The 15123-nt window shown below is 36.7% G+C and overlaps 1 protein-coding gene across 1 annotated transcript; it reads right to left on the bottom strand.

Moving 5' to 3' along the window:
- Positions 1-6217: 6217 nt before the first annotated feature.
- LOC104238057 (uncharacterized) lies at positions 6218-12931 on the bottom strand. Its single transcript, XM_009792330.2, has 2 exons — positions 12412-12931; positions 6218-6339 (listed from the first exon to the last, which is right to left on the bottom strand). The coding sequence occupies exons 1-2, from the start codon at positions 12929-12931 to the stop codon at positions 6218-6220; spliced, it is 642 nt and encodes a 213-aa protein (XP_009790632.2).
- Positions 12932-15123: the final 2192 nt, after the last annotated feature.

The following is a 15123-nucleotide window of genomic DNA, read 5'->3' as shown; positions in this document are numbered from 1 at the left end:
AGATGGTACAGGAAGAAATGACCCAAAGAGTGAAAACTTAGAACAACGGTTGAAAAACATGCAAGGGTTGGCCGGTCAAAAGAGTGTTGCCTTCAAAGATCTATGTATGTTCCCCGATGTCCACTTGCCGCCTGGTTTCAAGACTCCCAAATTTGAAAAGTATGATGGACATGGAGATCCCATAGCCCACCTGAAAAGGTATTGCAATCAACTGAGAGGTGCGGGAAGAAATGAAGAATTGTTGATGGCTTATTTTGGGGAAAGCCTTACGGGAGTAGCCTCTGAATGGTTTATGGATCAAGACACGTCTTGCTGGTATGTCTGGGATGACATGGCACAGGCCTTTATCAAACAGTTCCAATACAACATTGACATTGCCCCAGACCGCAATTCCATTTCAAACTTGAAGAAGAAACAAACTGAAAGTTTCAGGGAATATGCCATTAAATGGAGAGAGCAAGCAACTAGAGTTAAGCCACCCATGGACGACCATGAGCTAATTACTGTCTTTCTTCGCACTCAAGAGCCAGATTATTTTCAAAACATGATGTCCGTAGTGGGAAAATCCTTCTCAGAAGCAATCAAAATGGGAGAAATGGTAGAGAATGGTCTTAAGACAGGCAAAATTATAAGTCAAGCAGTTTTTAAAGCCGCAACTCAGGCTGTCCAGGTTGAGTCTGATAATTTTAGTGACACAAATGAGAAGGTTGAAGAAATCATGATGACATCAGGGTCGAGAAGAGGTCCAGGAGAACATCTCGAAGGCATGAGCAGCCTCCTCAAGTTTTCCATGACTCCCCTGAGCAGTATTATCCACCTCAGAACCCTCAATACTCTATCGCTCCACCTCAGTTTGTTGTCCATCCACCAAAACACCCCAGAAGGCGAGCACGAGCATCAAAAAATCTCCAACAGCCTTCACAAAATTTTCAGGTGCCCTATAACCCACATCAAAGCTAGAGGTATAAAGGGGAACAAAGGTTGAAAGATAATTTTACACCAATAGTAGAGTCCTATGCAAGCTTATTTGAGAAGTTAAAGCATTATGACATGATTGCACCTATTCCTCCAAATCATGTGGACCCACGTGCAAGAAGCTTTGACCCTTCTAAAAGGTGTGAATACCATTCCAATACCCAGGGGTACAATGTTGAAAGTTGTCGGGATTTGAAAAGAGAAATAGAAAGGATAATCCAGGAAAACCTGATTGTGATCCAAGACAATGACACCCAAAATGTCGCGCAGAATCTTTTACCTACACATCATGATGCACATTTTGTGGGGATGATTCCTGGTGACATGGAGTATGAGAATCCTCTCGGGAACTTGCTAACTGAAGTTAATGATGTTGAAGTTGGAGAAGGCTCTGCTGATTCTGATGAGTAAATTTGTGGCTAAATGTCAAGCCTAGCAATTGAAAAGTCATTCCCTCCTCACTAGGAAGGAATCTTGGTAGCTTGTTTTGATGTTTTTTCTATTATTTGGGTTATTTCAGGATTGTGATCCAGATTTTATTTGCTTTATTGAGTCAAACCCTTCTATCCCTCCATTCTGTTTGTGTGAGTCTTATCTGTCTATTCTGTTGCTCATTATTCGGGTTATTTTAGGGTTGTAACTCGTATTTTAGGTTGCTTGTTTAGTTGTAAAACTCTTTCATCCTTTACTCAATAAAATACAGTTTGTCCTTTTGTGTCATTCTGTTCCTAGTTCTTTTCTTGCTAGTTCTAATGACATGACATGCATGCGGAAATTTCGGCTAGATCTTAGGAACTGATTTAATCTGGAATCCGATAACTAAAAAAAATACTTTTGAGGATGAATAAAGAGTTGGAATACTTTGGAACTAAGGTCGAGTAAAATTCACCTTCAAATCATTGTGAAGATCGGACTTGAGTATATTTAATCAATTGATGTTTGTTGGAAAGTTTGTCACAAAGGAATGAAAAATATCTTGTGACCACGCACACCAAGAAGACAGACATGTTCGTCAATGCTGTGATCGCGAAAGATACTATGTTTGGCACTCTCGAGGCTGGTAGGCCCTCTTTCTGCTATCCAAACACTTTATATCATTCGCTACCCCTTTTGAGCCTGTGTTATTTTCTTTGACTACCCTCTTTTGGAATCAAGTTTAGAGTCAAGAGTCAAAAAAAGAAAAAAAGGAAAAAAGGAAAAAAAAAAAAAAAGTCCATGTCCCAAGAGTACAAACTGGGTCAATTTTCAAGAAAAATGAAGAAGAAAGAACTGGCAAAGATCCATGCCCCCAGAAAATAGAAGTTGGGGCAACCTGTTTTGAAAACAAAAAAAAAAGACAAAGAAAAAAAATGAAATATGAAAATAGTTAGGTCAGATGTTTGAACTACGTTCGACCTTATTCCTTAAAAAAGGATACGTAGGCAGCCTCACGGTTCGGTCCATCCAAATAAGAATTCAAAAAAAGAATTCCAAAAAAAATCCTCAATAGCTGAAATGGGGCAAAGATTTTATTTCACTTTTGAAAGAGTTGATTCCAAGAGTTGTACGTCTACAACCCCCTTTATTTTTAGTCTATTTTGAGCTTTCATGACGTCATTTCTTTCCAACCCTATCCAAATCCTTCCAAATAAATATCTCCTGATCAGCCTTCAAGAATGCCAAGAGAATCATGCAATGAGCAACAGTTGTCACACGACGTAGAACACCGTCGAGTTGCTCGCAAAAAAAAGAAGAAAAAGAAAAAGGAAAATGAGAGAGTCTTACTAGTGAAAACCCTCATGGGCACTGTAAGGCAACGGTAAGTAGAGATGAATAAATAAGAGAGAATTATTAGTGAAAACTCCTCGGGGCACCACTAGTCGAAAGTGAGTCATGAAGTTGATGCAAAGGATTGGCACGAACAAGCCCGACTTTAAAGGTCATAGGAATGGTAAAAGGGAATATTGGATTAGTTGGATAGATCAGGCCATTAAGTTCAAAATGCATGTCATGATCATTAAGGCTAGTTAGCGCAAAACAAAAAAAATTGACAAAAGAAAAGAAAAAAAACTCTTCCCATGTCCTTCCCGACAAGGGCATCTCTTGTTAATACTTGTTTCTTTGCATTTGTGTCCTTCACTCCGAGTCAGTCCTTGTCAAAACAAGTAAGAAAATATTTTAAAATCTGCTACCAGCTTTTCAGTTGCATAAAGTAAATTTGGCCAACACTCAATTGTTACTGTCAATATACCTTGAGGATTCATGCAAAGGCTTCCCCAAAAAAGACTCTTGTCAGCCTACTTGGCGCAATCAAAGATGACTGGTGATTCTCTCTGACAGACAAATTGCTCAAAAGTAGGAAGTCATTCAAGATATCAGAAAAAGTCACCTAAGCAAAGATCTCCGGTTGGGATGAGGTTGTTTGAGCTGCAAATACAAATGGTACTGGGTGTGAAACAATCAGAGGTTGATGCAGAGCAAAAGTCTCTTGAGACCGACTCAAGCTGATTGAGAACAAAGCCAAGTTGCTCAAAACTCAAGGCCACAAACCGACCACCATTTTTAAAATTGACAAATTTTTCTTTGTGTGAAACAGGAACAAAGCAGTTCAAGGAAAGTGGTTCAAAAAAAAACAAAAAAAAACAAAAAAAAAAGAGAAGAAGAAGAAAGAAGAGAAGAGCCGACAAAGGGAAGTTTCTCAAATCTTTGCCTTTATTTGTCTTGCTATTGTGCATAAAATCTTGTCATTGATTTTCAAATTTTTCCTCCTAGGATAAAAAGTCCTAGTCTGATGGATTTTCCTCCCAATAGAAATCTTATTCCGATGAATCTTTCTCCTAAGATAATAAAAAAAGGACCTGGTCTGATGAATTTTCTCCTAGGATCAAAATCTTAGTCTGATGAATCTTTCTCCTAAGATAGAAAACCTAGTCTGATGAATTTTCTCCTAGGATAAACATCTTAGTCTGATGAATCTTTCTCCTAAGATACAAAAAAAAATCTTAGTCTGATTAATTTTTATCCTAAGATAGAAGACCTAGCATGATGAACTTTCTCCTAGGATAAAAATCTTAGTCTGATGAATCTTTCTCCTAAGATACCAAAAAAAAAGACCTAGTCTGATGAATTTTCTCCTAGGATTAAAATCTTAGTCTGATGAATCTTTCTCCTAAGATAGAAGACCTAGTCTGATGAACTTTCTCCTAGGATAGAAATCTTAGTCCGATGAACCTTTCTCCTAAGATACCAAAAAAGAAGTAGAAAAGAGACCTAGTCTGATGAATTTTTTCCTAGGATCAAAATCAAAGTCTGATGAATCTTTCTACTAAGATAGAAAACCTAGTCCGATGAATTTTCTCCTAGGATAATAATTTTAAAAAGAAAAAGGAAGTCTGAATTTGATAAAAAAGGGCAGTCATTTTTTTAGTTTTCTTAAGGTTTCAATGTTTAGTTTTCATGAAATCAGGGGGCTCCGCCCGGAGAATAGGGTCAGTTTTTACTTTAGTCAAGCTTAGTTTATAGTTTTCTGCAAGCTCAATCACGTTCAGGAGACGCACATCCTAGTCGAGTCATTAATTTTACTTTCATCATTGCATCCTTCATCAGCAGCTCAGGTGATTTACAGTTTTGTTAACACTCAAAGATGTTCCCAATATCAAACTAGGGCAGGAAAATTTCTTTTGTTTTGTTGTAATCAGGCGCCCACCTGGAGAACAAGGAAGACAACTCAAGTTTTAAGGGAAAGCAATTTCGAAGGAAGATAACTCAAGTTTCAAGGGAAAGCAGTTTCAAAGGAAGACAACTCAAGTTTCAAGGGAAAGCAGTTTCGAAGGAAGACAGTTCAAGTTTCAAGGGAAAATAGTTCAAGATGCAAGGGAAAACAATGTCAAGTAACAAGAGAAGACGATTCAAGTTCAGCAATCAGGCGCCCACCTGGAAAAAAAGGGAATTCAATTCAGAATGTAATTCAGGTCAGCAACAAAAGAAGCTCGCGTCAAGAATGCGAGTCAGCAGTCCAAGATGCTCAACAGAATTTAGTCACAATCCAAATTAAAAAGAAAAAAAAAACAAAAAGAAAGACAAGAAGTGAATCCAAATGCAGAAGTTAATGAAAGATGTGAGCCGCTCAAGATAGGGCTGAGGTCACAAGCTCTGCATGTCCCGTCTTAGTTTGAAAAGTTGAAGAATATTGAACCAACACCTGCGACTAACAAGCATCAAGATTCAGATCAGGGTCTGCATGAAGAACCAACCAAGACTTAAGATCAAGCTTCAGAAGATTCATAGATTGGAATTTTGTAACTCGTAGCTGATAGGCTTAGTTAGTTTTTTTTTCATGTTTTGATTTTTTATGTAAGACCGCGGATCGGAACCTCGGCGGAACGGCACCTCGACTGGCTCTCCACCTCGGCATACTCCATCATCTCACTCACTTCTGAACTACACGTGGGCTGATTCCTTTATAGCCAAGGATATGTAGGTAGCTCAGATATCAGGGCTCGTTCACATTCCCCTCTCTCTTAGTTTTAGTCTCTCCAAGTAAGGGTCGGGTCAAAAAACCTGTCTAGTCGTTCTTTGTCTGAAAATACTTCATCTTTCCATTCAAAGAGGGGCAGCTGTAGACATGTGATTTTTGACCCTCCTCAAGATTTTTCATATTTTAGCACGTAAATATTTAATTTAGGCCTAATATAGCTATTTCAACTTATTTTTGCTCTTTTACTTTATTTTATTACAATAAAACAAAAATTACAAAAAAAATAGGTTCATTAATGTTTTGTAGTCATTTTAAATCTTGAAAAATACCAAAAAAAGTTTTGTTTTAATGGCCAGTCTTATTTTAATGGTTATTTTACTTAAGTAGGATTAATTAATAAATAAGATCGTATTTTTAGGCTCATTTGCGAAAAGAATAAAAAACTTCGGCTCGAGCAACCCATTTTAGGCCTAATTTTGGACCTAACCCATAATTCCTAGGCCCATACCCCTAACTTAATTCATACTCCTATATAATAGTACCTACACCTAAAAATCCATGGAATCCGCTGTTTCCTTCAGCAAAGCACAAAATATACAAAACGGAAAAAGCAAAAGCTAAAAAGAAAGGTTTGACAATGGCAGACTCCCAAAAATCAGACGAGACCCCACCTTGAAATTCCGTCTTCTTCGACTCCTTCCCCCACCGTACTATTTCTCCTTCAATGCAAAACGACCCTAACCCCTACCGTTCTTCATCTCCAGCAGCAGAAAATATATTAAGACCCTAAGAATCAGCGCCGTTACACCACACGACCCCCCTCAAGCCATCATCTTCTTCAACATCAAAAGATCCCATCGCCACTGTTTCTTCTTCTTCGTCGACCACAACTACAACAACCATGGACACTGTTTAAAGCTCCAAAATCAGTCCACAACAGCCCAGAAATATCCCTTTCTCAACCCAACAGAAACGCAACAAACACAGCCTTAGAGCCAACGACCACTTAAACCCCAGTCAAGCAAGCTCTAAAATTCGTTCAAACAGACGTGGAAATCAGCTTGAAACCACCGTCCCAACGAGTTCGAGTCGAGTCCATTCATGGCCGCAAAGTTCGCCAATTCGAGGTTCTGTTGATATCTCGTTCATAGATTTTTGCTTTCCTTTGGAGTTTCGTTTTCACTGTGTGTAACAGAGCAAGAAAGTGCAGTAATAAAGGTCATATCTCTTACCTTGAATCTGTGTTATTTACGAACCTATTTGTGGTTTCATTTTGATATGTGGATTCATTTTGATAAAATTTTTGCATGAAGTATCCTACTGCAAATTTGTTGAAATTACATATGTGTGCGTCTTGACGACATTCCTACTGTTTTAAGTTCAATTTCTTTAGTTTTTTGCTGGTTTGTTGCCTTATGTATTCTAAAGATTATGTTCGTTTGATTCAATTTTATTTGGATACCACCTAGTAAATTAGTTATGATGACACTTCTTTATATCTCCCATATTCTGATTTCCTATTAAATTACGAAACGAAGCTATGGAATTATTAAGAGATGATGTGGTTATTATTTTCGGAAATAAATGGTGTTGTATATTTAGTAGTGATCGTCGCCATGGGTACGATTCCCGTGGCATGGTTACGATACGTGAATCTAAAATCCGGGGGTGCATCTTATGTGACCCGATTCTAATTTCCAACAAGGTTAAATAAAGCGTGTCGTGAACCACGGGTGAATTTCATGTAGCGTGGCTTACGGTGTGTTTTAAATAACCTTGAATTAATTCTTTAAACAAGTAAAAGCGGTTTTCAAAAGTTAAAATTCACATAGGTCTAAACATATATTAAAATCAGATAATAGGCCAAGAATAACAGTTGAGCGACCGTGCTTAAACCACGAAATCCGGGAATGCCTAACACCTTCTCCCGAGTTAATAGAATTCCTTACCCGTATTTCTGTATTCGCGGACTGTAAAACAGAGTCAATCTTTCCTCGATTCGGGATTTAAAACCGGTGACTTAGGACACCATAAATTATCCCAAATGGTGACTCTGAATTTTAAATAAATTAATCTCATTTCGATTGTCACTTAAATTGAAAAAAACTCTCTTATACCCTTCCGGTGTAGGAAAAAAGGAGGTGTGATAGTACGCCTACCACAAGATATAATGAAATGGGAGCGGGTGGTACGCCTACCACGAGATAAATGAAATGGGAGCGGGTTGCACGCCTGCCACAAGATAAATGAAATGGGAACGGGTGGCACGCCTGCCACGAAATACGGGAAATGGGATCGGGTTGCACGCCTGCAACAAGGTGTGAAAAGAAAGTGAAATCTGCCTTTGTCTTCCTTATTCTTATTAGTGATTGAATTTTGATTCCTTTATAGTTCTCTTGATATTTTGTTTTACCTGTTATTCCCCGAAGCATGTTTTCCCCTCCCATCTTTACTTGTTTATTCCTGCTTTACTTTCCGTTGTATATTATATAACTGCACAGGTTTATTTGGTGGTCTGGTCCTAGCCTCGTCACTACCTCGACGGGGTTAGGCCAGACACTTACCAGCACATGGGGTCGATTGTGATGATGCTACACTCTGCACTCTATGCAGATACCGGAGCAGCATTGGGACAATAGCACTTGGGGAGCTAGCTTTCAGTCCATCCAGAGATCCCGAGGTAGTCCTGCAGGCGTCCACGGGCCCGGCGTTCTCTTCTATCCATTTATATGTTCATTCACTTGCTTCCAAGACAGACTGTATTTCTCTTTTCAGACATTTGTATGTAGTACTCATAGATAGTCCGTGAATATTGTGGTACCAGATTTTGGGTAGAGGAGTATATTGGCATTGTAGTACTGATTTTGATCATTTTTAGCTGTTTAAGTCTTCCTCTTATTCTGTTATCATTAATCTTTAAATTTTTGATTATTTGTTAATTCAAGTTGATAGAAGGATTTAAAATGAAAGAGTTAAATTCCTATATTTTGTGGCTTGCCTAGCTTCTACGAGTAGGCGCCATCACGACTCTCGAGGGTGAAAAATCCGGGTCGTGACACGTCCAGTGCTCGAGTCCAATTAATTTTATTTTTATTTTTAGCCAAGCTAAGTAAAACATTTACAGTCTCAACTATAAAAGGAAAAAAAAAAGCATAGTTCTTTAAAAATGTATACTCCCTCTATTAGATTAAACATCCAATTATACCCTTAGTGAGAAGCATTTATAACCACACAAACACTCTGGACCTCTTTTTTGTTGGAAAAATTGGATGATTATGGAGAATAAAAGGTTTAGCTTGAGGCATGTCAAGGACACTGTCCTTAAGGATATTTCGCCCACACCGTAATGAATAAAATTAGAAGTATTCCCCAGGATTCAACAAGCTCTTCTAGTATAAATTAGGAGTAGAAACAACAAAGATTAACAAAGACAACCCAGCACAATAGAAGAAAAGTTTTTCTTTCTTCCACCTTCAAAATGAACACAAACATATACTTATATATAGTCCAAATTGAACATCTGATTGAATGTAACATTGCATATTAAAGTAATGTTATCAAAGTTAAGAAATATTTCCAATAAGAAACGTTACACAACTTTAGAGCAATAATGCCGAAAACGTTTCAAATAGCAAATTGATTATCAAAATAAATCAAACTTATTTTGATAGCCATAATGATACTCATTCAAGGTTAGTAAAAATATTATATTCAAATATTAAAATTTTCAGTTATAGATAGTAAAATATATTCAATTAATTAGTATAATAAAGGCTCATTAAGATAATATTAAAAGAATGGACCAAGACATCAATTTGACTATTTCTTTTTGGGATATTAAAATTATTTTTTCCAACAATCCCCCACGTAGCTCAAAAAAATATCACAGAATAAAATAAAATAAAAAAAATTCTGGGTTTTCACAAATGAGCATAATGCGTCGAATTTGGTGTCTTTTGGACTATGAACCAGACCTAGATAAAATAAGATTAAACTTACAGAACAATTGGTGAAGTTTAAAATTTCTATGAACCAAGAATTCTTTTGTAAGTTTAGTGTCTTATCTATCACATTATACCCCCACACACTTTGTTGTTTATCGCGGTTTTGCGCTAACAGGCCATGCGCGCGCCTTGTTTTCATGAGTACTCTAGAAATTTCGCCACAAATTTCATAGGAGCGGCCCCACTTCACACTGATATAGGTCCATCCATCAAATGTATTCTGCATTGCAATACACCACCTACAAAAGGTTATGGATTATTGGATTAAGAGTTTAATAACTCAACCTCACATTCCTTGCAGTCTTGCACTATGTACACATACACCATAGGAAGAGACATACTTTAATAGTGCACATTTGATCAACTAATGACTTGTTATTATCAATATGAACCTACTTCATGGGATCTCCAATCACATAGGTTGGGTTACCATCATTGTTGATACATCTCAAATTGGCAAAAGTCTCAACCCCTCGATGTTTCACTTATAATCCAAAGGATCGGTCAAATCCTCTTTTGACTACACGTTATATGTATGAAAAAATTCTTGTCTCTAAGCAATTGCTTTATCACATTATATCTCAAGAGAATGTGTCTATTCTTCCCATTGAAAGATTTATTTTCTTATGGTTATTGCGTCTTGGCAATCACAATTTATCGACATAATTATTGTCGGTTTAACTCGCCAAGGTTGCTTAATCAACCTCACTTCTAGGCAATTTTAATACCACAACACCCACCAAAAGGTGATCACACAATCACTATTGAGCTTTTCTCATCTGAATCAGAGATTCAATATTATCACTATATCCTTCTAATACAGTGGATAATTCACATACAAAATACTAACTCATAGTATTTCTCAATTAAGGCATAAAATCATCTCAAATGAAATGGAACTCGGTGTCACGACCCAATTTAGGATCATGACCGGCGCTTAGGAGCAAGTGCCCCCAAGTAAGCCTCATCAATATTTTACAGAAAATCAGACAGAGTTTCCCTTATTTTTGGACTATCCCAAAATTTTCCTTGTTTCAAATCAGCAACCAAACATCCTAATAGCAATTAAAATTACAATAACCTTATCAATTAACCAAAATAAATGTCTACCTTTAACAGTCCACCCACCAACAACTAAAAATACTACTTTATCTCCAAATTTGATAAGAATGAGCGATACTCAACATAAATCTATAATAATGAAGAATACTCAAGACACTAAAAAATTTGACTATGGAGCGACTCTAAGAGTTCAAAGAAAAGACCATAAGAATAAATAAAATCTCTGCCCACGCGAATAAATGCGGGGCTCACCAGAAATTATCAACTTGTGCGTCTGACTAACGAAATCCTCGCCCTTCAATTGTTGTCTCTGGAAAAAAAAATAGCGGGGAGTGAGTCGCTAGCTCAGTGAGTAATAATACTTAACCCCAACCATTTTTATTGGGGACAAGTCAGAAAACATTCTAGTATCTCAAACAAAAGATAATATAAAAATGCCCTTTCAGAAATAATAAAAAAATTTCAGCCTCATCATGCCTTTCTTGTAGTATAATACAATTAATAATTCAGTAATAAGCTCGGTAACCACTGTATAATATCAATATTCAAATTTGGGAGGTTTCAATGAACAGATCATGTAATCGGTATAACTGTGGACTTCTTCGCAAGAAGTCAAATATAACGGTAGTCCCTACTCGAGGGAAATCGGTAACGGTATGCTAGTTATACCTTTCCAATAGCGAGGGCTATAACTGTACTCTGTAATCGGTAAATACAAGGTGTACTAGGTCTAACGAACCCGCCGTTAGCTACAGGATCCTTCAATGTCTATTCCCATTTATACTTGTCTCTGTAATCCATATATACTCGTAGAAACTATTTTAAAACAATATAGGGCATTTCAGTTCTTATCAAATCATATAATTTCCTTTCGATGATAGTAAATTCAAGTAACAGTAAAACATATCTATTGACAATGAAAATATTTAAAATCACGGTATTCATCTCAAATAACTATTTCGGTATCATATCGAGTAAAATACTTGTCCCACATGCAACTCAAAATAATCGGTAACATATTCATATTAAAAATCATGTGTAAATCATGCAAGCTATAAAACACAAATTGCTGTAAGATTACTACTCACAGTACTCATGCCGAAATTCCAAATGCTTCACCTCGAGCAATTCGTACAACTTCCTCCTATTCAATCTATAATTACATAATATCGGTCTCATGTTAATTTCTATGTTTAGGCTAATTCATAGCTAATTTAGAATCCCCAACCCTCGAGGTTCCATATTTGAATCTTAGTTCACCGAATTATATTCACCCACGGGATGAGTAATTATTAATCTATCAACCCCAACCTATTCATCTAATATACCCGCTTAATTCATGAAAAGGTTTATGGATTTCTCTTAGTTTCTAACCTCCTCTTCTAACTCAGACTCAAATCCCATATTATATTTGCTTAGTCTCGCGAAGAATCATGTATAAAAACTACTATTGTTTCAAAAGAAGGAAAAATATATGCAATTACCTGGGCTTATCACTGAGACTACAGAATATATACCAACGTTTAATGGAAACGGTATTTGGCACTGAGGTAACACCAGAAACCTTTCCCTTTTTCGTTTTTCTCTGTTGCTGCTTTTGCCGTGCTGTGATGTTTGCGTTGGCTAGGGGTTTCTCTTTTTTTTAAAACCCCTTTTTCTTTTGCTTCTGGTTTGGTTACGCCAAGACCTTTCTTTTTCTCCTTTTTGATTTGGGCAGAGAAAGGGGCTTCGACCCTTTTCTTTACTTGTCTCTTTTTTATTATTTTTTTGATTTGTTTTGTTGTTGTTTTTTTAAAGTTAGTTTCTTATTATTATTATTTTGCTAATTACCAATACACCCTTATGAAAAATATAGGGTATTACATCCTCCCCACCTTATGAAATTTGGTCCCCGAATTTAACTCAAGTACGTACCTGTAGACTGAAACAAATAGGGGTACTTGACTCGCATATTATCCTCTATTTCCCAAGTAGCTTCTTCAACGGCATGATTTCTCCATAAAACTTTTACGAACACAATTTCTTTTGACCGTAGCTTTCTTACTTGTCTATCAACAATTGCCATCGGCTCTTCCTCGTAAGACAACTTCTCATCAAGCAGTATAGTTGGTGCTTCAAGCACCTGAGATGAGTTTGATATACATTTTCTTAGCATTGAGACATGAAACACTGGGTGAATAAAAGATAACTTAGGAGGAAGTGCCAAACGATAAGCCACCGCTTTCACTCGGTCTAGTATCTCATATGGTCCTCTAAACCTGGGGCTCAACTTGCCTCTTTTCCCAAACCGCATCACACCTTTCATAGGGGAGACTCGTAGGAACACTTTGTACCCAATTGTGAACACTAAATCTCTTCTTCTCTTATCAGCATAAGACTTTTGTCTACTTTGAGCTGCAAGCAATCTCTGTCTGATCAACTGGACCTTGTCCATAGTTTCTTATACTAGGTCGGGTCCCAATAAGTTAGTCTCACCAGCTTTAAACCATCCGATAGGAGAACGACATCTTCTACCATTCAATGTTTCGTACGGTGCCATTTGAATACTGGACTAGAAGCTATTGTTGTAAGCAAACTCAGCTAAAGGTAGATAAGCATCCCAACTACCTCCAAACTTAAGAATACACTCTCTCAACATATCATCCAAGATCTGTATAGCACTTTTGGACTTTGTGTTTGCGTGCAATAAAACTAGTACTAAGATCTACTCGTGTACCTAACCTTTCTTGAAAAGGTTTTCAAATCGTGAAGTGAATGCGATAGTTTATTAGAGCTGATGGACAATAGAGAACTATTGAGTCAGATAATTTTCTGTTCATGCATATCTATGCATACTTTATCTCACTATAAGAAGTTTTGACTAGCAAGAAATGTGCCTACTTGGTAAGTCAATTTACAACTTTCCCACATATAATCATACCACTAATGGTTTGAGTAATTTAGTCATATATGTATTGTTTTATTGTATTTCCACTTCAGAATCTTGAGTTATTTTAGTGGGCATGTGAGTCGCAAGTGCTTGCCTTAACATACTGACATGACAAATAGTTAGAAACAAAGTTAACGAGTTTTTTTTCCCTTCTTTCTTTTCTAACCAATCAATTTTTTTTATAGTCATGGTGCATCTTATAGACCTGAGATATACACTGTATCTGGAGTTGTGAGCTCCATCACGAATAGCTTGTCTCAGCCCATATATGTTTGCTACGCATAATTAATTACCTAGTCGGAGAATTTCCTTACTATTAACAATCATATCCTTGCTTTTACCACTTATAAACAAATCTCGGTAATTAAACAATCGCTCATCCTCGTATTGGCTAGCCTTTATACATCTATATCGAGCTTGACTAATAGCCAATAATGTCTTTGAATTTTCTTTTCATTGAATCTAATACTTGTACGTTCTAGTCTATGCATATCTTTGTCCAGAAGTATCTTTACAGGAGCTAAATGCGTCAAATCACCCATAATATTTTTTGCATAAGTTATAATATTTATCTTTCCCGAACAGTACAAAATAGTACAATTATATCTTCAGTAGTTCCCTCCATCAACATTGCTAAATATTTATCTCTGTTGGTTTTAAATGTACTTCAGGCTCTTGTGCTAGGTATAAATCTCATAGGTTTCTTCGTATAAATAGTGTCTCTAAATCTTAAAAGGAAACACCAATATGACCATCTCCAAATCATGAATGGCATAATACGACTTGAGCTTCTTCAATATTCCTTAAAGCATAGGTTATCACGCGACTATTTTGCATGAGAAAATATCATAATCCTACCCTCAAAGTATCACATAACATCGTGAATCCTCTAGAGCCTATTGGAATAAGGTTAATATTAGTGTGATTGTCAAACATGCTTTCTCGTTGTACATTTCTCCATCCACTAAAATTTAGCGATTTTCTATGTTAACTTGGTGAGTGGTAGTGCTATTCTAGAGAAATCCTACACAAATGCCTATATTAGCTTGTCAAGCCAAAAGTAATATCTGTAGGGGAAATGGATCTCGGCCATTTATGAACTGTTTCTATCTTCTTAGAATCTGCCATATTTTTCATTCTTAGATTCCATGTGTCCTATGAATACCATCGAGTCCAGCTAATTGAAGAACTTGGAAAATATTGATTTTCCTGCAGCATGTTTGACATATTTTTCAAGTAATTCTCGTGCTCTTCCTCGGTACGAGAATATAGTAAGTAAAAACTATGACTTTTTTTCTCCAAAAGCAACTTTGAACACCATATTCATTATACACATCAATGCAATTGGAGCATTGGTCAATCTAAAGGACATCACAGATAACTCATAATGTTTGTACCGAGTACAGAAGCAATATCGAAATATCTTCCTTTCTTATTCTAAGCTGATGATAACCAGACTAAAGGTCAATGGCTCCTTGTAACTGATCAAACAAGTTATCTATACAAGACAGGGGATATTTGTTGTGTATTGTTATCCTATTTAATTGTTTGTAATTGGCCCACATTCTTAAAGACTCACCCCCCCCCCTTTTCAAATAATATTGGTAAACCCCATGGTGCAACACTCGGTATGATAAAACCTGTATCTAGTAGGTCTCTCAATTATTCAATTAGCCATTCAACTATGTTCTCTGTTA

Source organism: Nicotiana sylvestris, chromosome 2 (assembly GCF_000393655.2).
Source record: "Nicotiana sylvestris chromosome 2, ASM39365v2, whole genome shotgun sequence".
Lineage (NCBI taxonomy): Eukaryota > Viridiplantae > Streptophyta > Magnoliopsida > Solanales > Solanaceae > Nicotiana > Nicotiana sylvestris.
Note: the sequence above shows the minus strand (reverse complement) of the source record. Positions and strands in the feature narration are given on the sequence as shown.

What these genes read in the sequence shown, in the direction of transcription:
- LOC104238057 (XM_009792330.2), bottom strand. Translation starts at nt 12,931, where the DNA reads ATGGACAAGGTCCAGTTGATCAGACAGAGATTGCTTGCAGCTCAAAGT. An exon ending in CTATTTGTTTCAGTCTACAG is followed by an intron (nt 6,340 to 12,411) that starts GTACGTACTTGA and finishes AGCTTTAAACAG; the next exon opens with TGTCCATGGTTGTTGTAGTT.